Consider the following 22,932-nt stretch of genomic DNA (forward strand, 5'->3'; position numbering starts at 1 on the left):
TATGCTCAAGAGAATCCCTGTGTACTTGTTTTATTCCCCAAGCACAGTGGTTTGCACCAATGATTGCTGCATTTTGGTACCACAGGAATCCTCTTAGTTTGTACAAATATTCTGAATAAAGGATAGCAGATTGCTGCTTGGATCCCTGTGCAGACAGTGCTTTGCAGTCCCCGATGGCCTCAAATGAGTTAATGATGTGCTCCCGACAACGTGTTTTTCTGTCCGGCGTATGCTTGGAACGTCACTGGGCAATCATTTGTAATGTGCACTCGTTGTTTAAAGAGAGCTGCGTCCTGGCACTCTATTGGTCTCCTTCATTTGTAGAGGCAAAGAAAAAATGTATATGAGTGCGAAGAATTGCACCTTTTAAAGTGCAACAATTTGACGGCTTCAGTGATATTTCAGTTCATTAGAATGTTTGAATAGGTCTTTTTTTCCTGAATCAGAGGGCGGGTCACTTTAAGTGTATGAAGACCTACAGGTAGTTTACAGGCAGTAGCAGTGATGGGTTTAGTTTATCTCTTCCTGTTGGCCCCTGGTATGTGAGTTCATGGATGAGAGATGAGCGTGGATTCCCCCTGGGGAAGGGTGGGAGAATGAAACATTCACTCCCAAATTGCTAAATGAAGCATTCTTGCTGCTTGAGCTTTTCCCAAATACAGGCGTCCTTCTGCGGGAGAGGAGAAATGAACCCCTTCACTGCTGAATAGGCTAGTCAAATTCTTACTGGAATCCAGTCCATGCAGCGTAAAAATGGATGACACAGATTAATTTGCAAAGAGTTTCCCACAACCTATGTATTTAGTTTATTGCATGCAATCTTAACCAATCTTACATTTGCAACGTGGTGTCTGATCTGATATTCAGCCCACGTTTTAAAACAGACGCGACTGATGTTAAGATTGAACCAGTTAGTCTCCCTTTACTATGGAAGCTTGCTCCATGGATATCTTCTTTATTCAGGAATTTATGTCACAAATCCTGCATGGATAGACCTCTAACATGTTGAAAACAGAATTAATTTTCTTTCCCCCTTCCATTGTCACCCTAAACCCAAACTCTCCCTCACTGTCAATAATACCTCAATCTCATAAACACCCCAAGCCTGCTGCCTAGGGGTCATCTTTGACTCTGCCCTCTCCTTCATACTCCCTAACTAGATCATGCTGTTTCCCCTAATAATAATACAGTAGCATGTTCTTGTATAACACTGCTAGTTTTACGTAGCGCTTTATAGAGACATTTTACAGACACAGTCTCTGCCCCGTGGAGCTAACAATCTATGGTTTTGGTGCCTGAGGCACAGGGAGATAAAGTGACTTGCCCAAGGTCACAAGGAGCCGACACCGGGAATTGAACCAGGTTCCCCCGCTTCAAACTCAGTGTCAGTCAGTGTCTTTATTCACTGAGAAACTCCTTCTCCCCTCCGATATATCGCTAAAATATGCCCCTTTCTCACTAATGATGCAACTACAATCTTAATTCACTCACGTGTCTTGTCCTGCCTTGACTCCTATAATAGCTGGCATTCCCTTTGTCCGCCTGTCCCAACTTCAATCCATCCAAAATGCTACTGCCAGACTCTTCGACCTCACTCACTGCTCCATTTCTGCTGTTCCACTACGCAAATCCCTACACTGGCTCCCGGTGTCCTCTAAAATTACATTTGAAACCCTAGTTTTGATATACAAAGCTCCCAAACTACGCTGGACAACCTTATATCTCAGCCCTCATCCCCAAATAGGAACACATTGGGGAAAACGGAGCACAGCAACGGCGGAACAGCCAGACTATATGCTTGAAAAAAGTTTAATTTGACCATAGCCATGAGATTGAGAAAGAGAGGGATTATGTGCTCTCTTTTTGAACTTTTTTCAAGCACACAGTCTGGCTGTTGTGCCGTTGCTGCGCTCCGTTTTTCCCAGTTTGTTCCTGTGTCTCCATGCTGGAAGCACGCTGGCTTGGGGAGTTCCTGGTGGATTCGACTATGTGATTTATCTCAAACATTCAAGCTTTTATGGTTCTCAGTGCAGTACTAATCCTTATATATGCCTGTTATCTTGAGGTGGACTCTCTGACCCTGTAGATACCGAGCAACCGGGAGTCTGATTTATAACTACATATCCCAGTAGGCTATTTTGTGCTGATAGTACATATGTACTTGCCTTGTTGATTAAGCACCTATGCATATTACATATGGACATACACGATGGACAGCACGTATATTTACAGCACGTATACAGCGTTTATAGTGGGCTCACATGACGTCACGCGCCTGTCGCTAGAGCGATTTGTGCTCATAGGGTTTGCGCAAAAGGGAGGCGTTGCCGTGACATCACCAGGCTAGTTCGCTGTGATTGGCTGAACCGCTCGTATGACGCGACTGTAATGCGAAAGGACAAAATTATGTCCTTTAAAAAATCTTCCGCGCGGTCACTCATAATCGCTCGCCCGTAAGAGGTCTGTTGTTCGCGCCACATGCGTGCCGTCACGCTCACTATAAGCACAGCCTTAAATACATCCAAAGGATACGATGAACACTTCTTGCACATAAGACCTACAATCCACATTTGCTTTGAAGCATTGATTTGTGGTTGTTATACCACACACCTTTATCCCCAAATATATCCCTAAACGCCGCCTCCTTCTGCCCAGGATATCCACCTGTCCTCCAGCCGTATTAGCTCCTGTCACTCCCGCCTACAAGACTTCTCCCGTGCTGCCCCCTCTCTCTGCAATTCCCGCCATGCACCATGAGACTCTCCCCCCAGCTTTCAGACATTTAAAAACTCCCTGAAAACTCACCTCTTTAAAGAAGCCTATCTTACATACTCCTGATATCCACCCCCACCCTGCCCAACCCCATTGGTTCCAGCTGTGTGGCTGGGCCAAACTCCATGCTATCTAACACCTCTAACGGCCACACCCCAAACCTTAAAGGTATCAGCTGTGTGGCTGGGCCAAACTCCACCCTGAGACCTCCTCCATCCTACAATGAGCAGCCACTTTATCTTCTGTTTCAACTATGCCCCTTATTCCCTCTAGATTGTAAGCTCTCCTGAGCAGGGCCCTCGTTAACTCCTGTATCTGTTTCTGCATGTCAGTCCTTATTTGTATGTCATGTTGTTTAAGTAATTGATATCACTCTGTACCCCCATTGTACCACGCTGCTGAATATGTTTGCGCTGTACAAATAAAAATAATAAAGGTGATCTACAGTACTCTTATAGGTAATATGTTCAGTATAATTTCACCCATCTCCTAAGCAATACTGCCAACTGAGCAACACTGCCATCCTAAAGATGACTCCACTGGCAGGAGTTGCTTTTTTAGCGCTGTGTTTGACTAAGCCCTGTCTGCTTTTACTATGCAGATGGATCCTGTGCAGAAGGCTGTGATGAGCCCTAACTTTGGGGTCCCATTTATCAGAACTAAGAGGCCAGTGATCTCCTGCAACGTGTGCCAGATCCGCTTCAACTCCGAGGTAAGTTCTCATGCCGCCCATCCGTGTCTTGCTTTTGTGTTTATTGACAGTTTGCCAAGGATGGACACCCACAGAGAAGGCCTGCCCAGCCTCACATTACCTTAGTGACTTAGTATTCCAGTTCCACGCTTTTCAATGTTCCAAAGGTAAAGCTAAGAAACCCGGGAGTGCATTCTCATGGCTTCCAAAGGTCCCCAAAACATGTTTTACCCCACTGTCTGCAGATAAGGATTCTGGGTAATAACCTGTAAATGAGCACACGGATTATGCCACTTTTTAAGCTTGTATCCATTTTAAACATGGATGTTTCCTTAGAGCTTTTGCCTGCCACATTGCATGGCGTGTACAGCAATGCATGTGGTTAATGAAGAATCAGAAAGGCCCAGCCTTTTATAATCATTGCATTGAGCTTGCTCACTAACTCTGCACTGGCTATTGTGAGTAGCAAAATGACAAATCCCTTCCAGTGTTCGAGGTGTTGATAAAAAACCCATGAGTGCATCTGCATTTTTCCACAAGCCCACAGTGTCCTAGTGCAAAGCGCCCACCCACAGTGTCCTAGTGCAAAGCGCTGACCCACAGTGTCCTAGTGCAAAGCGCTGCCCCACAGTGTAACAGTGCAAAGCGCTGACCCACAGTGTCCTAGTGCAAAGTGCCCACCCACAGTGTAACAGTGCAAAGCGCTGACCCACAGTGTCCTAGTGCAAAGCGCTGCCCCACAGTGTAACAGTGCAAAGCGCTGACCCACAGTGTCCTAGTGCAAAGCGCACACCCACAGTGTAACAGTGCAAAGCGCTCACCCACAGTGTAACAGTGCAAAGCGCTCACCCACAGTGTCCTAGTGCAAAGCGCTGCCCCACAGTGTAACAGTGCAAAGCGCTGACCCACAGTGTAACAGTGCAAAGCGCTGACCCACAGTGTCCTAGTGCAAAGCGCTCACCCACAGTGTCCTAGCACAAAGCGCTCACCCACAGTGTCCTAGTGCAAAGCGCTCACTCACAGTGTCCCAGCGCAAAGCGCTCACCCACAGTGTCCTAGTGCAAAGCGCAGAGCCACAGTGTCCTAGTGCAAAGCGCTCACTCACAGTGTCCTAGTGCAAAGCGCAGAGCCACAGTGTCCTAGTGCAAAGCGCTCACCCAGTGTCCTAGTGCAAAGCGCATAGCCACAGTGTCCTAGTGCAAAGCGCTCACCCACAGTGTCCTAGTGCAATGCACTCACCCACAGTGTCCTAGTGCAAAGCGCTCACCCACAGTGTCCTAGTGCAATGCACTCACCCACAGTGTCCTAGTGCAAAGCGCTCACTCACAGTGTCCTAGTGCAAAGCGCAGAGCCACAGTGTCCTAGTGCAAAGCGCTCACCCACAGTGTCCTAGTGTAAAGCGCAGAGCCACAGTGTCCTAGTGCAAAGCGCTCACTCACAGTGTCCTAGTGCAAAGCGCTCACCCACAGTGTCCTAGTGCAAAGCGCTGACCCACAGTGTCCTAGTGCAAAGCGCTAACCCAGTGTCCTAGTGCAAAGCGCTCACTCACAGTGTCCTAGTGCAAAGCGCAGAGCCAGTGTCCTAGTGTAAAGCGCAGAGCCACAGTGTCCTAGTGCAAAGCGCTCACCCACAGTGTAACAGTGCAAAGCGCTCACCCACAGTGTAACAGTGCAAAGCGCTCACCCACAGTGTCCTAGTGCAAAGCGCTGCCCCACAGTGTAACAGTGCAAAGCGCTGACCCACAGTGTAACAGTGCAAAGCGCTGACCCACAGTGTAACAGTGCAAAGCGCAGAGCCACAGTGTCCTAGTGCAAAGCGCAGAGCCACAGTGTCCTAGTGCAAAGCGCTGACCCACAGTGTCCTAGTGCAAAGCGCTCACCCACAGTGTCCTAGTGCAAAGCGCAGAGCCACAGTGTCCTAGTGCAAAGCGCTCACCCACAGTGTCCTAGTGCAAAGCGCTCACTCACAGTGTCCTAGTGCAAAGCGCAGAGCCACAGTGTCCTAGTGTAAAGCGCAGAGCCACAGTGTCCTAGTGTAAAGCGCAGAGCCACAGTGTCCTAGTGCAAAGCGCTCACCCACAGTGTCCTAGTGCAAAGCGCTCACTCACAGTGTCCTAGTGCAAAGCGCTCACCCACAGTGTCCTAGTGTAAAGCGCTCACCCACAGTGTCCTAGTGTAAAGCGCTCACTCACAGTGTCCTAGTGCAAAGCGCTCACCCACAGTGTCCTAGTGTAAAGCGCTCACCCACAGTGTCCTAGTGTAAAGCGCTCACTCACAGTGTCCTAGTGCAAAGCGCTCACCCACAGTGTCCTAGTGTAAAGCGCTCACCCACAGTGTCCTAGTGCAAAGCGCTCACTCACAGTGTCCTAGTGCAAAGCGCTCACCCACAGTGTCCTAGTGCAAAGCGCTGCCCCAGCGTGTCCTAGTACAAAGCGCAGAGCCACAGTGTCCTAGTGCAAAGCGCTCACCCACAGTGTCCTAGTGCAAAGCGCTCACCCACAGTGTCCTAGTGCAAAGCGCTCACCCACAGTGTCCTAGTGCAAAGCGCAGAGCCACAGTGTCCTAGTGCAAAGCGCTGACCCACAGTGTCCTAGTGCAAAGCGCTGACCCACAGTGTCCTAGTGCAAAGCACTGACCCACAGTGTCCTAGTGCAAAGCGCTGACCCACAGTGTCCTAGTGCAAAGCACTGACCCACAGTGTCCTAGTGCAAAGCGCTGACCCACAGTGTCCTAGTGCAAAGCGCTGACCCACAGTGTCCTAGTGCAAAGCGCTAACCCAGTGTCCTAGTGCAAAGCGCAGAGCCACAGTGTCCTAGTGCAAAGCGCTAACCCAGTGTCCTAGTGCAAAGCGCAGAGCCACAGTGTCCTAGTGCAAAGCGCAGAGCCACAGTGTCCTAGTGCAAAGCGCTCACCCACAGTGTCCTAGTGCAAAGCGCAGAGCCACAGTGTCCTAGTGCAAAGCGCTCACCCACAGTGTCCTAGTGCAAAGCGCAGAGCCACAGTGTCCTAGTGCAAAGCGCAGAGCCACAGTGTCCTAGTGCAAAGCGCAGAGCCACAGTGTCCTAGTGCAAAACGCAGAGCCACAGTGTCCTAGTGCAAAACGCAGAGCCACAGTGTCCTAGTGCAAAGCGCTCACCCATAGTGTCCTAGTGCAAAGCGCCCACCCACAGTGTAACAGTGCAAAGCGCTGACCCACAGTGTAACAGTGCAAAGCGCTCACCCACAGTGTCCTAGTGCAAAGCGCTCACTCACAGTGTCCTAGTGCAAAGCGCAGAGCCACAGTGTCCTAGTGCAAAGCGCTGACCCACAGTGTCCTAGTGCAAAGCGCTGACCCACAGTGTCCTAGTGCAAAGCGCTCACCCACAGTGTCCCAGCGCAAAGCGCTCACCCACAGTGTCCTAGTGCAAAGCGCTCACCCAGTGTCCTAGTGCAAAGCGCAGAGCCACAGTGTCCTAGTGCAAAGCGCTCACTCACAGTGTCCTAGTGCAAAGCGCAGAGCCACAGTGTCCTAGTGCAAAGCGCTCACCCACAGTGTCCTAGTGCAAAGCGCAAAGCCACAGTGTCCTAGTGCAAAGCGCTCACCCACAGTGTCCTAGTGCAAAGCGCAGAGCCACAGTGTCCTAGTGCAAAGCGCTCACCCACAGTGTCCTAGTGCAAAGCGCTCACTCACAGTGTCCTAGTGCAAAGCGCTCACCCACAGTGTCCTAGTGCAAAGCGCTCACTCACAGTGTCCTAGTGCAAAGCGCTCACCCACAGTGTCCTAGTGCAAAGCGCTCACCCACAGTGTCCTAGTGTAAAGCGCTCACCCACAGTGTCCTAGTGTAAAGCGCTCACCCACAGTGTCCTAGTGCAAAGCGCAGAGCCACAGTGTCCTAGTGCAAAGCGCTCACTCACAGTGTCCTAGTGCAAAGCGCTCACTCACAGTGTCCTAGTGCAAAGCGCTCACTCACAGTGTCCTAGTGCAAAGCGCTCACCCATAGTGTCCTAGTGCAAAGCGCCCACCCACAGTGTAACAGTGCAAAGCGCCCACCCACAGTGTAACAGTGCAAAGCGCTGACCCACAGTGTAACAGTGCAAAGCGCTCACCCACAGTGTCCTAGTGCAAAGCGCTCACCCCACAGTGTCCCAGTGCAAAGCGCTAACCCAGTGTCCTAGTGCAAAGCGCTGCCCCAGTGTGTCCTAGTACAAAGCGCTCACCCACAGTGTCCTAGTGCAAAGCGCTCACCCACAGTGTCCTAGTGCAAAGCGCTGACCCACAGTGTCCTAGTGCAAAGCGCTGACCCACAGTGTCCTAGTGCAAAGCGCTAACCCAGTGTCCTAGTGCAAAGCACAGACCCACAGTGTCCTAGTGCAAAGCGCAGAGCCACAGTGTCCTAGTGCAAAGCGCAGAGCCACAGTGTCCTAGTGCAAAGCGCTCACCCACAGTGTCCTAGTGCAAAGCGCAGAGCCACAGTGTCCTAGTGCAAAGCGCTCACCCCACAGTGTCCCAGTGCAAAGCGCTAACCCAGTGTCCTAGTGCAAAGCGCTGCCCCAGCGTGTCCTAGTACAAAGCGCTCACCCACAGTGTCCTAGTGCAAAGCGCTGACCCACAGTGTCCTAGTGCAAAGCGCTGACCCACAGTGTCCTAGTGCAAAGCGCTAACCCAGTGTCCTAGTGCAAAGCGCTCACCCAGTGTCCTAGTGCAAAGCGCAGAGCCACAGTGTCCTAGTGCAAAGCGCAGAGCCACAGTGTCCTAGTGCAAAGCGCTCACCCACAGTGTCCTAGTGCAAAGCGCAGAGCCACAGTGTCCTAGTGCAAAGCGCTCACCCATAGTGTCCTAGTGCAAAGCGCCCACCCACAGTGTAACAGTGCAAAGCGCTGACCCACAGTGTAACAATGCAAAGCGCTGCCCCACAGTGTCCTAGTGCAAAGCGCTCACTCACAGTGTCCTAGTGCAAAGCGCAGAGCCACAGTGTCCTAGTGCAAAGCACTGACCCACAGTGTCCTAGTGCAAAGCGCTGACCCACAGTGTCCTAGTGCAAAGCGCTGACCCACAGTGTCCTAGTGCAAAGCGCTAACCCAGTGTCCTAGTGCAAAGCACAGAGCCACAGTGTCCTAGTGCAAAGCACTAACCCAGTGTCCTAGTGCAAAGCGCAGAGCCACAGTGTCCTAGTGCAAAGCGCAGAGCCACAGTGTCCTAGTGCAAAGCGCTCACCCACAGTGTCCTAGTGCAAAGCGCAGAGCCACAGTGTCCTAGTGCAAAGCGCTCACCCACAGTGTCCTAGTGCAAAGCGCAGAGCCACAGTGTCCTAGTGCAAAGCGCCCACCCACAGTGTAACAGTGCAAAGCGCCCACCCACAGTGTAACAGTGCAAAGCGCTGACCCACAGTGTAACAGTGCAAAGCGCTCACCCACAGTGTCCTAGTGCAAAGCGCTCACCCCACAGTGTCCCAGTGCAAAGCGCTAACCCAGTGTCCTAGTGCAAAGCGCTGCCCCAGTGTGTCCTAGTACAAAGCGCTCACCCACAGTGTCCTAGTGCAAAGCGCTCACCCACAGTGTCCTAGTGCAAAGCGCTGACCCACAGTGTCCTAGTGCAAAGCGCTGACCCACAGTGTCCTAGTGCAAAGCGCTAACCCAGTGTCCTAGTGCAAAGCACAGACCCACAGTGTCCTAGTGCAAAGCGCAGAGCCACAGTGTCCTAGTGCAAAGCGCAGAGCCACAGTGTCCTAGTGCAAAGCGCTCACCCACAGTGTCCTAGTGCAAAGCGCAGAGCCACAGTGTCCTAGTGCAAAGCGCAGAGCCACAGTGTCCTAGTGCAAAGCGCTCACCCCACAGTGTCCCAGTGCAAAGCGCTAACCCAGTGTCCTAGTGCAAAGCGCTGCCCCAGCGTGTCCTAGTACAAAGCGCTCACCCACAGTGTCCTAGTGCAAAGCGCTCACCCACAGTGTCCTAGTGCAAAGCGCTGACCCACAGTGTCCTAGTGCAAAGCGCTGACCCACAGTGTCCTAGTGCAAAGCGCTAACCCAGTGTCCTAGTGCAAAGCGCTCACCCAGTGTCCTAGTGCAAAGCGCAGAGCCACAGTGTCCTAGTGCAAAGCGCTCACCCACAGTGTCCTAGTGCAAAGCGCAGAGCCACAGTGTCCTAGTGCAAAGCGCTCACCCATAGTGTCCTAGTGCAAAGCGCCCACCCACAGTGTAACAGTGCAAAGCGCTGACCCACAGTGTAACAATGCAAAGCGCTGCCCCACAGTGTCCTAGTGCAAAGCGCTCACTCACAGTGTCCTAGTGCAAAGCGCAGAGCCACAGTGTCCTAGTGCAAAGCACTGACCCACAGTGTCCTAGTGCAAAGCGCTGACCCACAGTGTCCTAGTGCAAAGCGCTGACCCACAGTGTCCTAGTGCAAAGCGCTAACCCAGTGTCCTAGTGCAAAGCACAGAGCCACAGTGTCCTAGTGCAAAGCACTAACCCAGTGTCCTAGTGCAAAGCGCAGAGCCACAGTGTCCTAGTGCAAAGCGCAGAGCCACAGTGTCCTAGTGCAAAGCGCTCACCCACAGTGTCCTAGTGCAAAGCGCAGAGCCACAGTGTCCTAGTGCAAAGCGCTCACCCACAGTGTCCTAGTGCAAAGCGCAGAGCCACAGTGTCCTAGTGCAAAGCGCTCACCCATAGTGTCCTAGTGCAAAGCGCCCACCCACAGTGTAACAGTGCAAAGCGCTGACCCACAGTGTAACAATGCAAAGCGCTCACTCACAGTGTCCTAGTGCAAAGCGCAGAGCCACAGTGTCCTAGTGCAAAGCGCTGACCCACAGTGTCCTAGTGCAAAGCGCTAACCCAGTGTCCTAGTGCAAAGCGCTCACCCACAGTGTCCTAGTGCAAAGCGCTCACCCACAGTGTCCTAGTGCAAAGCGCTCACCCACAGTGTCCTAGTGCAAAGCGCTCACTCACAGTGTCCTAGTGCAAAGCGCTCACTCACAGTGTCCTAGTGCAAAGCGCTCACCCACAGTGTCCTAGTGCAATGCACTCACCCAGTGTCCCAGTGCAAAGCGCTCACCCACAGTGTCCTAGTACAAAGCGCTGCCCCACAGTGTCCTAGTGCAAAGCGCTCACCCACAGTGTCCTAGTGCAAAGCGCTCACTCACAGTGTCCTAGTGCAAAGCGCTAACCCAGTGTCCTAGTGCAAAGCGCTCACCCACAGTGTCCTAGTGCAAAGCGCTCACCCACAGTGTCCTAGTGCAAAGCGCTCACCCACAGTGTCCTAGTGCAAAGCGCTCACCCACAGTGTCCTAGTGCAAAGCGCTCACTCAGTGTCCTAGTGCAAAGCGCTCACTCACAGTGTCCTAGTGCAAAGCGCTCACCCACAGTGTCCTAGTGCAATGCACTCACCCAGTGTCCCAGTGCAAAGCGCTCACCCACAGTGTCCTAGTACAAAGCGCTGCCCCACAGTGTCCTAGTGCAAAGCGCTCACCCACAGTGTCCTAGTACAAAGCGCTGCCCCACAGTGTCCTAGTACAAAGCGCTCACCCACAGTGTCCTAGTGCAAAGCGCTGCCCCACAGTGTCCTAGTGCAAAGCGCTCACCCAGTGTCCTAGTACAAAGCGCTGCCCCACAGTGTCCTAGTGCAAAGCGCTCACCCAGTGTCCCAGTGCAAAGCGCTCACCCACAGTGTCCTAGTACAAAGCGCTCACCCACAGTGTCCTAGTGCAAAGCGCTGCCCCACAGTGTCCTAGTGCAAAGCGCTCACCCAGTGTCCCAGTGCAAAGCGCTGCCCCAGCGTGTCCTAGTACAAAGCGCTCACCCACAGTGTCCTAGTGCAAAGCGCTCACCCACAGTGTCCCAGTACAAAGTGCTCACCCACAGTGTCCTAGTGCAAAGCGCTGACCCACAGTGTCCTAGTGCAAAGCGCTGACCCACAGTGTCCTAGTGCAAAGTGCTAACCCAGTGTCCTAGTGCAAAGCGCAGAGCCACAGTGTCCTAGTGCAAAGCGCTAACCCAGTGTCCTAGTGCAAAGCGCAGAGCCACAGTGTCCTAGTGCAAAACTCAGAGCCACAGTGTCCTAGTGCAAAGCGCTCACCCACAGTGTCCTAGTGCAAAGCGCTCACCCACAGTGTCCTAGTGCAAAGCGCTCACCCACAGTGTCCTAGTGCAAAGCGCTCACTCACAGTGTCCTAGTGCAAAGCGCTCACTCACAGTGTCCTAGTGCAAAGCGCTCACCCACAGTGTCCTAGTGCAAAGCGCTCACTCAGAGTGTCCTAGTGCAAAGCGCTCACCCACAGTGTCCTAGTGTAAAGCGCTCACCCACAGTGTCCTAGTGCAAAGCGCTCACTCACAGTGTCCTAGTGCAAAGCGCTGACCCACAGTGTCCTAGTGCAAAGCGCTCACTCACAGTGTCCTAGTGCAAAGCGCAGATAGATTATTGCTGTGAAGTTTTCTGCCAATGTTTCATGATGAGCTTTAACATTGTCAATTGCCCACAGCAGCCCGGAGTTTTGATATAGTTAACACCTTCACAGTCAGTGTGCTTTGCTCTGCAATGTGCTGCAGGTCCAAAAGGTTTTAACCATAGATAAACGGTTCTTTCATGTGTCAAGTATAGTCTGCACCACTGCAGACTGCTCCCGCAATGAGAACTCGGATTGGGCAGTAGTCAGGACACACAATAGAAATTAATTGTGTCAGACCGATATCTCCGTCTGATTGCTTCATCTCTAATCCGTCTCTGCCTGCCCCAGTTAACGTCCTGCTTTTAGAACAGCTGTCTCAACAGCTGGGCCGCTTCAAATGATATTTCAGCTCCCCACACCCACCTAGGGAGGGGAGAAAGCAAGGAAGGAGTGGGAGCCCCTGGGAGAGCTTTTGTATGGTTCCTATCCGCAGCTGCAGACCCTGACTGAGGACAAATATCCAGCAAAGACTGAACCAATATTTACACTCACCAGTAAAGCCAGAGTTGTGAAGCCATTTGCATGCGCTGTTTTATTGAACTTATTATTATGTGATTGCATGGTTAGGATTCATGAGGGGCAGGTAATATGCTGCTGTGCATACTATATTTAAAGGTCAATTTACACATTCTCAAAAGTGCAACCCGTGATTCTCTATAAAATAAATAAATAAAATGATTATGTTACTCTATTAAACATTGTTAGTGGCTGCAATGCAATTTTCATAGTCTTTTATTTTAATGTTACATTTTGGAGAGATCTGCTTGCATCTCATTTCAGATGTAGGGAGAGATTAAAAAGGAACAAAAAAGGTTCAGAACTACCATTTCTGTGACTTTCTAAACAAAATTAAAAAAGCTATCTTGGAGGAATTGCAGTGGGTGATTTGCACGTGTGCCTATACAATATATCAATTAGGTCAAAATTGTGGCAAAAAAAACCTGGCACAGCCTTTGCTTCTTGCTTTTTGTAGCTTTTCCTTCTTAGGCCTCGGCCATGCTCCATGCTGGCGTGCTGAGGCGCAGGGAAAGCGAGTGCTTTCCCTGGCCTTGCGGTTGCTTACCGCACGCGCTGTCAGCAGGCTGTCAGGGGGCGGGCCGGGGGCGGGCGTGTCACTGGCCGGGGGCGGGCCAGTAACGTCACGGAGCTGGTTCGCCCTCATTGGGCGAACTGCTCACGTGACCGGCCTGTCGTGCCGGGAAACGGGGAATTTTAAATTCCCCTAAGACCTGCGCTTCCGCAAGCGCGCGGAAGCGCAGTTGAGCCCCTACTAAAGCCGCTCTAATTGCGGCTGTAGGGGCTCAGTGCTGAGCGGGAGCGCGCGTCAGCACGCTTCCGCCAGCAAGCGCTAAACATGGCCAAGGCCTTATAGAGATTCAATTATTCCTGCAGAAACGGCAGAGCATTGCTTCTTAAACCTCATTTACTACTAAGGATCAAAAGACAAAGATACCCAATGCTACATCCAATGTTACAAAATACATAGTTAAATATTTCAATGTTAGTATTCTCATGCATAAGGGTCATTTAGTTAAACCCTTTGGCCAAAGCGCTATAAGCCTGCAGCCACTTCACGGCATGACCAGCATGCAGGTCCTAACACTACATGTGAAAATTCTCATTTACCTCTGCAGTGGAGGGAGAATGGCCTTAATACACCTGTCCTGCACAGGAACACTGAAAACCTGCTACTTAAAAAGTGGGGTGGGGTGAGCTTAAACCCTGGAAGGAAGGGCCACTAACCTCCAAACAACTGATACCAGTTGAAAATTAATAAACACACAATTCCAGCAAGCTCTAACCCCAGAACCATTATATATGTATGATGTGGTGGGTTCTGGTGTTAGAGCTTGCTGGAATTGTGTGTTACTTATAACTAAGGAATGCCTTCTAGACACCTCAGAGCTGGTGTTTCCTAAAGCTTTTTGCTCTGGTCATTCTTTCACTTGTGTCAAAACAGTTGTCTGTCTTTAGGTTTACTGGCGATGTACTTCTTTAATCCAGGCTGTGCTGAAAAAGCTTAGTAACATGGCAGGTATAAGACAAAAATAAATATTCCGGCGCCTACAAAAAGGTCCAATTGATGAATATTATATTCTAACCATTGACCATATGGAATGTCCAGTTTGAATGACCTGGGAGCCTCCAGATATATCTTGAGGGTCGTCTCACAATATGTGGAGATAAACACAAGAAATAATCATAGTGTTTACAGAAGGGCCCCGGGTATACGGCGGGTTCCATTTTCAGTTCTGCGCATGCGCAAACCGGCATTTTCGCCGGTCTGCGCATGCGTGACCTACAGTCTCGGCGCACAAACTACGGTCTGCGCATGCGCGCCGGGCGCAACCTCCCGTTCTGTGCATGCGCGACTTAGGATCCAAAATGGCGGCCCCCTTCTCGGTGCCGCCGTATCGGCGGATCGCCGAGAAGCAGGGCCCTGCTGTACCTGTAAAACTAATGTATTTTATTTATTATTTATTTATAAAATATTTTACCAGGAAGTAATACATTGAGAGTTACCTCTCGTTTTCAAGTATTTTCTGGGTTCATGTAGATGAAACCATACAAACATAGACAAAACATACTCTGGACAAACAAATAAACTTATTACAAACAAAAACGTAAACAACACCTAATGAATAGCTAAAAGAAACTAGTTTAATAATACTATAAAAATACTATGTAAAAAAAGACCATTGTCTAAGGGACAGATCACGTCCGGTGGGATTAAAATTGGAATCCTACTTACGACAAGCAGGATTCCAAACAGCGTTTTGGATAACCTTTATCCTATATGGCAGACTGCCAGCGAATGTCCGTGAAGTCCCTCCGGCGGAGTGCTGGTACTGCCGTCGCATGTACTGCCGCTCCGATACCACCGCTGCCCGCCTCGCCGTCTTAGCACAGCGTCACTCTCACTTTATTCTGCGTCACACCGGTATATGTAACACCAGGAACCTGTCACTCCGCCGCTTCTTCCCGTCTATATATATATACATATATATATATGATGTGGTGGGTTCTGGTGTTAGAGCTTGCTGGAATTGTGTGTTTACTTATAAGGAACACCGTCCAGGCACCTCAGAGCTGTGACTGGCGATGCGCTTCTTTAACCCAGGCTGCTCTGAAAAAGCTTAGTAACATGGCAGGTATAAGCCTATAGGGGGTCCATGTTAAAATGGACGAGAAGCAAAAAGTGACTTACTGAGTGCTCATTTACATGTAATTACCCAGAATCCCTTGCTGCAGTGGAAGCACTGTATGCTAAGAGATAAAGGAGAAAGGCAGGTTTGCAGACGTGTCTGAGAGATACTATTTTTATTTGTTGTACACTGTGTACATCATAGAAGGTCTGCACATTTATTGGGCGATTGAGTAAGAGGCGGTTCAGACTACATTGGAAGATGCAGTATTCTGCTCTGCTGGGGTCTTGAAGAAGGCATAGTGCCTTATTTACTGAGTCATCATATGGAAATAGAACCATGTGTTGAGAAAATGCATTTAAATAGCTGCAAGGTGTCTTGCGGTGTGGCTATCGCTGTTTAGTGAATACTGTGTTCTATTGAAATGAGTTAATTTTATATAGAAGATGCTGGACCCCATCTTCTCCTAACCGCGTCTTCTAGAGGCGGACTGCATCTACCAGCAGTATATTTCCAAGCCCCTAGCTGCCACGGGGGATAATCCCTCAAGCAAAGATGTGAATTATACTGATGTCTTCTGGCATGTGCTTGCTTAAAAAGAATACGCATTTCTAGCCTTATCAGTGTTACTCATTTTTCTGCATTGCTTGTATTACAGTTACAAATCATGTACAGTGATTATAAACAGACATATACACGCACTAAATTATATTTGTAAGAAGTAAAAAGCCCTGCCCTCCTCCTCCTCAGTCCTGCCATTTAAAACATCTGGAGGAAAAGGTGAGGGGAAGAAACAAACACTTGAATCGGCTGTAGGACATTTCCCAGGTGTGCAGTGGAATAGCACTGCTTAGTATATATGGGCCTAATATAAATATACACACAGACATCAGTAGGTTTAAGGTTATGTGGAACACACGTGCAAATTGAGATTCTGTATAGGTTCTTATGCCTTTTACTGGGTCAAAATAAACACGTCAATGTTATGTTGTTATAATGCAGAGAATGTGAAATCTGCATTGGTTCCTTCCTGACGCTGTTTACCTGAAAGGCATAATATGTACTGTACAACTGTGCACTGTTTGGTCTAATGAAAGAAAGAGGCCATCAGCAATTCAGAGTATAATTGCAGAATACTACCTCGGGGCATCGTTGCTTTTTAATTATGTCTTAACTTCCATTTCAATTTTGTTAATAGGAAAATATTATCAAATATATCCTGCTTTCTGTTTTACTGGCAGAGGCCTTTCAGAACGTAGCTTACAGGACAGTGAAGCCCCTCCCATTGATTTAAAAGGACTGCTCTTGAAAGGGCAATCCAAGGGGCACATTTATTTATTTTTTTAAACATAGGCCTTGAACCAGGGGGTCCCTGGAGCGGAACCCCATTGCTTTTATCTCTGGGGACCCCCTGGTTCTGTAGATAGATACCTCCGTGGGGGAGGGGGTGAGGGCATGTGTGTGTGGGGGGTGGGGGGGGGCGGGGAGAGGGTGCCCAGGGTTCATGTAATAGTGGAGTTTCAGAGCTCTCACACAGGAGCTTTAGGCCTCCGACATGGTCAAAAAGACCGTGCTGAGGCGCGCTGAGGGGAAACATTATCCCTATCAGCGCGGCTTTAGACGGCGCTTCCGCAGGCGTGCGGAGGCGTGTGGAAATGCAGGAGACAGGCAAGTTTACATTTTGCCGCTCATGCAAGCGCAGGGCCGGTCACGTGACTGCCAGGAGCCAATGGCAGTCCGTGACGTCGGCGCCGTGACGCGCTAGCCCCGCCTCCCGATCCGCCTCCAGGCCCGCCTCACGAAAGCCTCCCACTCGGCACACAAGCGCGCTCGCTGACGCTCATGCAGGGACAAGAAAAATTCCTGCTTGAGCAGGAGAGCATGAGCGTCAGCGCTGCTCAGCGCCGCTCCCTGCACCATGTTCCAGGCCTTAGACTATGCAGAGATACCGGCACCCCTTAAGGAGGTCTGTTTCTATTTAAGAAGGAGGTCCCCAGAACTGAAATGAATGGGGTTCACCTCCGGAGACCCCCTGCTTCAATCCTGTATTAAAAAACAGTAAATAAAAAAAAAAAAGCACCTGCATTGCTACTTTAAAATCAAGCATTGTAACACTATTTTTATTGGCCCGTGATATCTGCTTATAACAACCATCAAAGTATCTCAAATCCTGCAGGAATGAATTGAATGGGAGAAAACAGAAGTGATATCAATGATCAATTCTAATTCTGCTTTGGTGCTAAAATTAACTCCATTCGCAACTCTGTTTTGCTTGTCAAAATAATGTGGCACTTTCATTGATAAATATAGCGCATTTGTGTGCTACTGCAAGACTGTACAACTTGTGTTAACTACCTCCCACATTAGCTCAGCAGTTCACCCCAAAGTAAATGAGATGCCGGGGAAAGTGAAACGGAGTATCACTGAACACTTTCAGCTCAGGGATCCTCTCTCTGCTTATAGAACAAAATCCATGAGAAACTATACATGTTATCTGCCTGCACCCACTGCACTCACTTTACTAACCCATAGAAAACAACACTTGAGTTTGTGAGGCTGACTTTTCCTCTCATTATTACTGTTTTGTTCTAATATATGCTCACAATGTTTCCTAAATGATCATACAAATGTAGCCACGGTTATTGCACCTGTTAGCACATTATGGTGGGGTATTCTGTGATATTCTACATTATCACTGCCATTGAACCCTAACTATAATCTGTGATATTCAGCATTATATCGCAATATTCTGCGTTATGAGTGGTGCAATTATTTTGGCTACATCTGTACACAGACACTATTAATAGGCAGGTGTGAAGTTCCAAAAACTGCCATAGCATGTACTGATATATTGAATTGCTCCTCAGTGGTTTGCAGGCCTCTCTGTCTGCAAAGGGATTGTGTGATAACTGAATTGGTACGATGAAGAGTTTACAGTAAGGCCGCGCTTACAGTGTTGGCGACGCGACCGATGACGTCACCCGTCACCGTCGCCACCGGCGAAAGTTGCAACTTGATTTTTAGCGACATCGCTGGCGACAAGGCCAGTGACGTCACTAAAAGGGGCGGGCCGCGCAATTTGATTGGTTTAGAGACAGTCACATGTGGCGACTGTCTCTAAAAAATCAAATTTACCCGGCTTCAAAATTTTTGGTCGCTCCGTCGCCGCCGCGCTTACTATAAGCGCTTGCGACGGAGTCAATGTATTTGTTTCGGAGCGACGTCGCGTCGTCGTCGCAAGGCACTATAAGCGCAGCCTAGGGTCTCATGTTACAATTGCATTAGTTGAAGCACAGATTTACTGTAGGCAGGAGCAAGTACAGTAAGTTCATTTTCTGTAGCAGAAAGGGGACAATTGGGCATTGTTAGTGAAGAGGCCCTCAGGAGTTGGGTTTAATGAGGAACTTTAAGATGGATAGAGGGTCACTGAAGCAAGGGAGGTTTGGCATATTTCAGAAGCAGTGAATAAAGTGAAGGCAAATGTGTACACATGGGAGGAGAGAGCAGTGGAGAAGGATGAGGATTACTTTGGACACGAGGTAGGGAGCTGTAAGATGAAATGTAGAGAGGGCTTAGAAAGGGGACCTGTCAGGAATGGCTCAGTTGTATTGTCACTGCCTTCAAATCAGGTGATCTTGGTTCACACCCCATTCTGGATGTTACTACATTTGCCTCTCTGCCGTAGACACCAAAAATAGTCTGTAATATCTACCGTATAGAGTATATCATAAGCTGTCACTATATCACTATCAGGGCAAGATGGTGTTAAGAAGTTGGACCAGCACCAGATAATATGACAGCCCTTCCATGTCCTAATACTTGATTGTGACCCAAACCCATAGCTTTATTCCAGTGGATGTGCTTACAAATAACTTGTATATGGAAGTTATAAAGTAGAATTGTAATTTGGGTTACTTCCCCCTGCCTCAGGATGAGCCTATGGTAATGCGTCTCCAGCTTCTCTGGCAGCGAAGTGGTCGACAGATTCCCCTCTGCCCCAGGAGGCTGCTGGTGTGTTGTGGATAAGATGGGCCAAGAATTTTTGAGAGGCGACTTCCTGCTAATCCCCAGTTATCTAAACACGGTACTGAGGCGGCGTGGGGAGAGTTTGAGCGTATGTCGACTCAATGGCAGCCAAAAGGGAGAGACTGTGCTCTTTCCTTCTGTTGCTCTCTCTGTTCCTTTTGCTTTTCCTATCCCTAATCTTTTGTCTTGTTTCTCTCCTTTCACAATCTGCTCCCCTGCACCTTTCATCCTGGTGTCCGCACTGTTTTTGACCGTCCCACTTTGTATCTCAGTTGTCTTCCTTGCTCTTTCCCTTGTTTTCTTTCTTCTCACTGTCTTCCCCGCCTACTTCTATTTTCCATGTCCTTATTACTCACTTGCTCAATCTTCCACTATCCCACTAGTTTTCCATTCATTTTTTTTTTTTTGCCTTCTGTGCTGTCTTTTGCCTTTCTTGGTCCTCCTTTCATTTTTCACACTACCTCCATCATTGAGTTTTATGAACAATGAGTTTTAAACAAAATCCCCTTTTCTTTAAAAATAAATAAATAATTAAATGTAAGTTTTTATTTGAAAAGAAATAAGTGGTGCTTCTTGTTATCACGATTCTTCCAGCTCTTGCTGTGTTTAGTTCTCTCCCTGTCTCAGTCTGTGTTACTCTCTCCATGGCCCTTATTTGATATAGGGAGACGCGTCATAATGTACAGTTAAAAAAGGCCAATGACAAAGTAACGTCAGGTTTTCTCCCCCGTCAGTAGCATTGAGCTATTGTAACTATAACAGACATGAATGATAATTATATGCATAACAAGCGTTATCATAACATTGCACATCCACTTAAAGTTTGTTAACATTAACGCAGGCACTTAACGCTACGTTAGTTAGGTCGTGCCTTAACTTGGCGTTACCATCATTCAGACCCGGGAATAGGGCTTTAGCTGGAGACGAGGAGAGCGTTAGTAGAGTACCCATTAACTTCCATATTACATACCTATTTATAAATAACGGAAAACATTTGAACTCAGAATGATAAGACTCTTTGACACCAAAACCAAAGGACTTAATGCGGACATGGGTTTTCTCACACCCTATCAAAATTGTTTGTAATTATCCTGTGTAGCCCTTTTTCTGAACCCTCCCAAAGGAAATACTGGTCGCTGTACAACACCTGCGGCTCCAGGAGATATGAGCCTCCGCTAGCTGGGAGCCTGGGGTAACACTCATACATTTACTTAGCGCAGCGCCTCCACTTACCCAGGATCCCCGTGATGTGAAATTCCCCTGGGCAAGAAATACATACACACATATGTGATGCAACCAACTTTACTGTATATGATAATGCATGGCAACCTTATCACTCTAACATGCAATTAGCAATAACACTTATCATACTTATACTCTAACGGTATAACTTTAGCGGCTGCCCACTCATCAGGAGCAACGTCTCCGTCCCCTCACCGCGTGCCCCACACACCGTGTCCATATATTAATGTGATGGTACTATATGGTATAGGCTCAGTCTTGTAACCACTCACTCAGTGTTCCTACAAAGAGTTTAGCCTTAGGCGGGATCAGCGCCTGATGACCGGTGTTGGTGCACTTGATGATATAGTACCTGCCGAGCACTCCAGTGCTCGGATCTGCAACCGCTTCACAAAGGATCCGTCGAGTTCCGGCCCGACATCCAGGATCCACCGTCCGGGAAGACCCCAACAAGATGGCCTCTGCAACCGCACCAAAGGGCAGCGCCCAACTTTCTGCACGGGTACGCAGCGTCAATGGAGTCCCTATCTGACTCCGTGAACTTCCGTGACATTCGCTGCACTATAGGCCGTCCCTACAGCACAGCAACCTTGGATGGCTTTAGGGAAACTCCTAGGGCCTACGGGGTAGCCTATCCTATGCAGGTGGGTCACTGACCCCCTGCACCCACACTACCTCTCTCTTCACCTCCCGGATCCCCTCTGACTACTCGACCTAAACCTGCAGCAAACACACTGCACTCACACAGTACCTGCAGCAACCGCACTGCTCTCAACCGGTACCTGCAGCAACCGCACTGCACACACACTGAACCTGCAGCAACCCACTGCACTCACTCGGTACCTGCAGCAACCGCACTGCACTCAACCGGTACCTGCAGCTACACTGCACTGCACACACACACTGTGCCTACTTGTCAGCGCTCACAGCACTGCCAGCCGTGACACTGACAAGACTGCACACTCACACGTAAGGGCAGAGTCCCTAACCTAGGGGCTGTCCCTCCGTACCTACCCCCTACCCTGGTGGGGATTGGGGCCTGCCTGGGATCTGGGGAACTACCTTACCTGGTGTAGGAGCCACTTGCTCCCTACACCCTTCCTCCCCCTTCCTGCTCCCAGCTCCAACTGCCAAACGTGGTCCCCGTAACATTGTAGCGTTCCTCCACAGGAGAAGCTGCAAAACCCTATTTGCTGGCTGGCTGCACGTGATGTGGGTGAAAGGGCAATCCCCAGAGGCTGCTGGGAATTGTAGTCCACTCAGGACCTCTTTAGCATTGGGACCGCGTGCGCTACTCTTACTGCGCCTGCGCGACCAACGCGCACGCTCGTGCAACCTGTCATGGCGGCCCCCGCTAGCCGGGTGTGCCGCAGAGCCTCGGAGCGCTACATGGGGGGTCTCTGGGACTGAAAAGAGACCGGGGTTACACCTGCTTGCCTCTATTCTTATCCACACTTTCTCTCCCCCCCACCCCTCCCCCCCAGCATCCCTCCCCACCTTTCCTTGTCACCATCCCCTGGCTTCAAACACTTTTTACACCCTACCTTATCTACAGTACATATCTGTTGTTTTTTTTCTTTTCTCTCTACACTGTTTTAGCCATAGATTCCTGTGTATATCAGTATTGCTTGACCTGAAGAAGAGAGAACTCTTGTAAAGCTTGTCCTATGACATAAATTGTTAGTCCAATAAAAAAGGTATCACCTAATACTGAAGAACTAATTTATTCTGCACTATCGCAACTGGACTAACACGGCTTTTTTCTGCTTTATTTATAAATACATATAGGTTTTTTTGTGACGATACTGTCTGGCACCTCTTTTTTGCCTGGTGGGGAGAAAGATGAGAGTAAGGGAGGGGGTGAGAGGTGGGGGTGGAGGGGGTGAGAGGTGGGGGTGGAGAGAGAGGTGGAGTTGTGAGGGTGGAGAGAGAGGTGAGGGGAGAGAGAGGTGGGGGTTGGGGGAGAGAGAGGTGGAGGTTGGGGGAGATAGGTGGGGATTCGGGGAGAGACAAGTGAGGGTTAGGGGAAAGAGACAGGTGGGTGTTGGTGGGAGAGAGACAGGTGGGGGTTGGGGGGAGAGACGAGGCAAGGGTGTGGCTTGGGAGAGAGAGGTGGAGTGTGATGGGGGAGAGAGGGGTGGGGTGGAGAGAGTGGTGAGGGAAAGAGAGACAGTTGGAGGTGTGGGGGCGTGAGAGGTGGGGGTGGGGAAGAGAGAGATGAGGGTAGGGGGGATAGAGGTAGGGGAGAGAGAGAGAGGTGGGGGTGTCGCAGGGTAGAGAGGTAGGGGAGACTTGGGGGTGTGAGAGATCGAGGGGGGTCATGCAAGGCCTCCAACACGGTGGGGAGGGTGGCCGCGGCCTACTGTAGTAAACACTCTAGTCCTGGGCCCTTGGAAAGTTGTCTGCAGCCCTCTTTTTATTTTTTTTCAAAACCCCCCATTGTATGTGTGTATATATATATATATATATATATATAACAACAAAAAAGAAAAAGCGCCCGATCCTAGTGTATTATTTCAAAAATATGAATTTAATAAATTCCAAAGCTCCCAAATTAAAAGTCACAGACAGAAATAGTATATAGGCGTTTTATGAGATAAATACTCATGCTCCAATCTGATCGCTGGAACTTCGCTCCTC

General features: G+C 49.5%; 1 protein-coding gene across 5 annotated transcripts in view; it reads left to right on the plus strand.

Moving 5' to 3' along the window:
• The window catches only part of ZNF385A (zinc finger protein 385A), a 213,205-nt gene that overhangs the window by 154,914 nt on the left and 35,359 nt on the right, over positions 1 to 22,932 (plus strand). For all 5 annotated transcript variants that reach the window (XM_075591734.1, XM_075591735.1, XM_075591736.1 and 2 more), the window contains one exon: positions 3,374 to 3,484. In XM_075591734.1, coding sequence (XP_075447849.1) covers positions 3,374 to 3,484 — 111 coding nt within the window. The remainder of the gene's footprint in view (positions 1 to 3,373; positions 3,485 to 22,932) is intronic.

This window comes from Ascaphus truei, chromosome 3 (assembly GCF_040206685.1).
Source record: "Ascaphus truei isolate aAscTru1 chromosome 3, aAscTru1.hap1, whole genome shotgun sequence".
In the NCBI taxonomy this organism is placed as follows: Eukaryota; Metazoa; Chordata; class Amphibia; order Anura; family Ascaphidae; genus Ascaphus; species Ascaphus truei.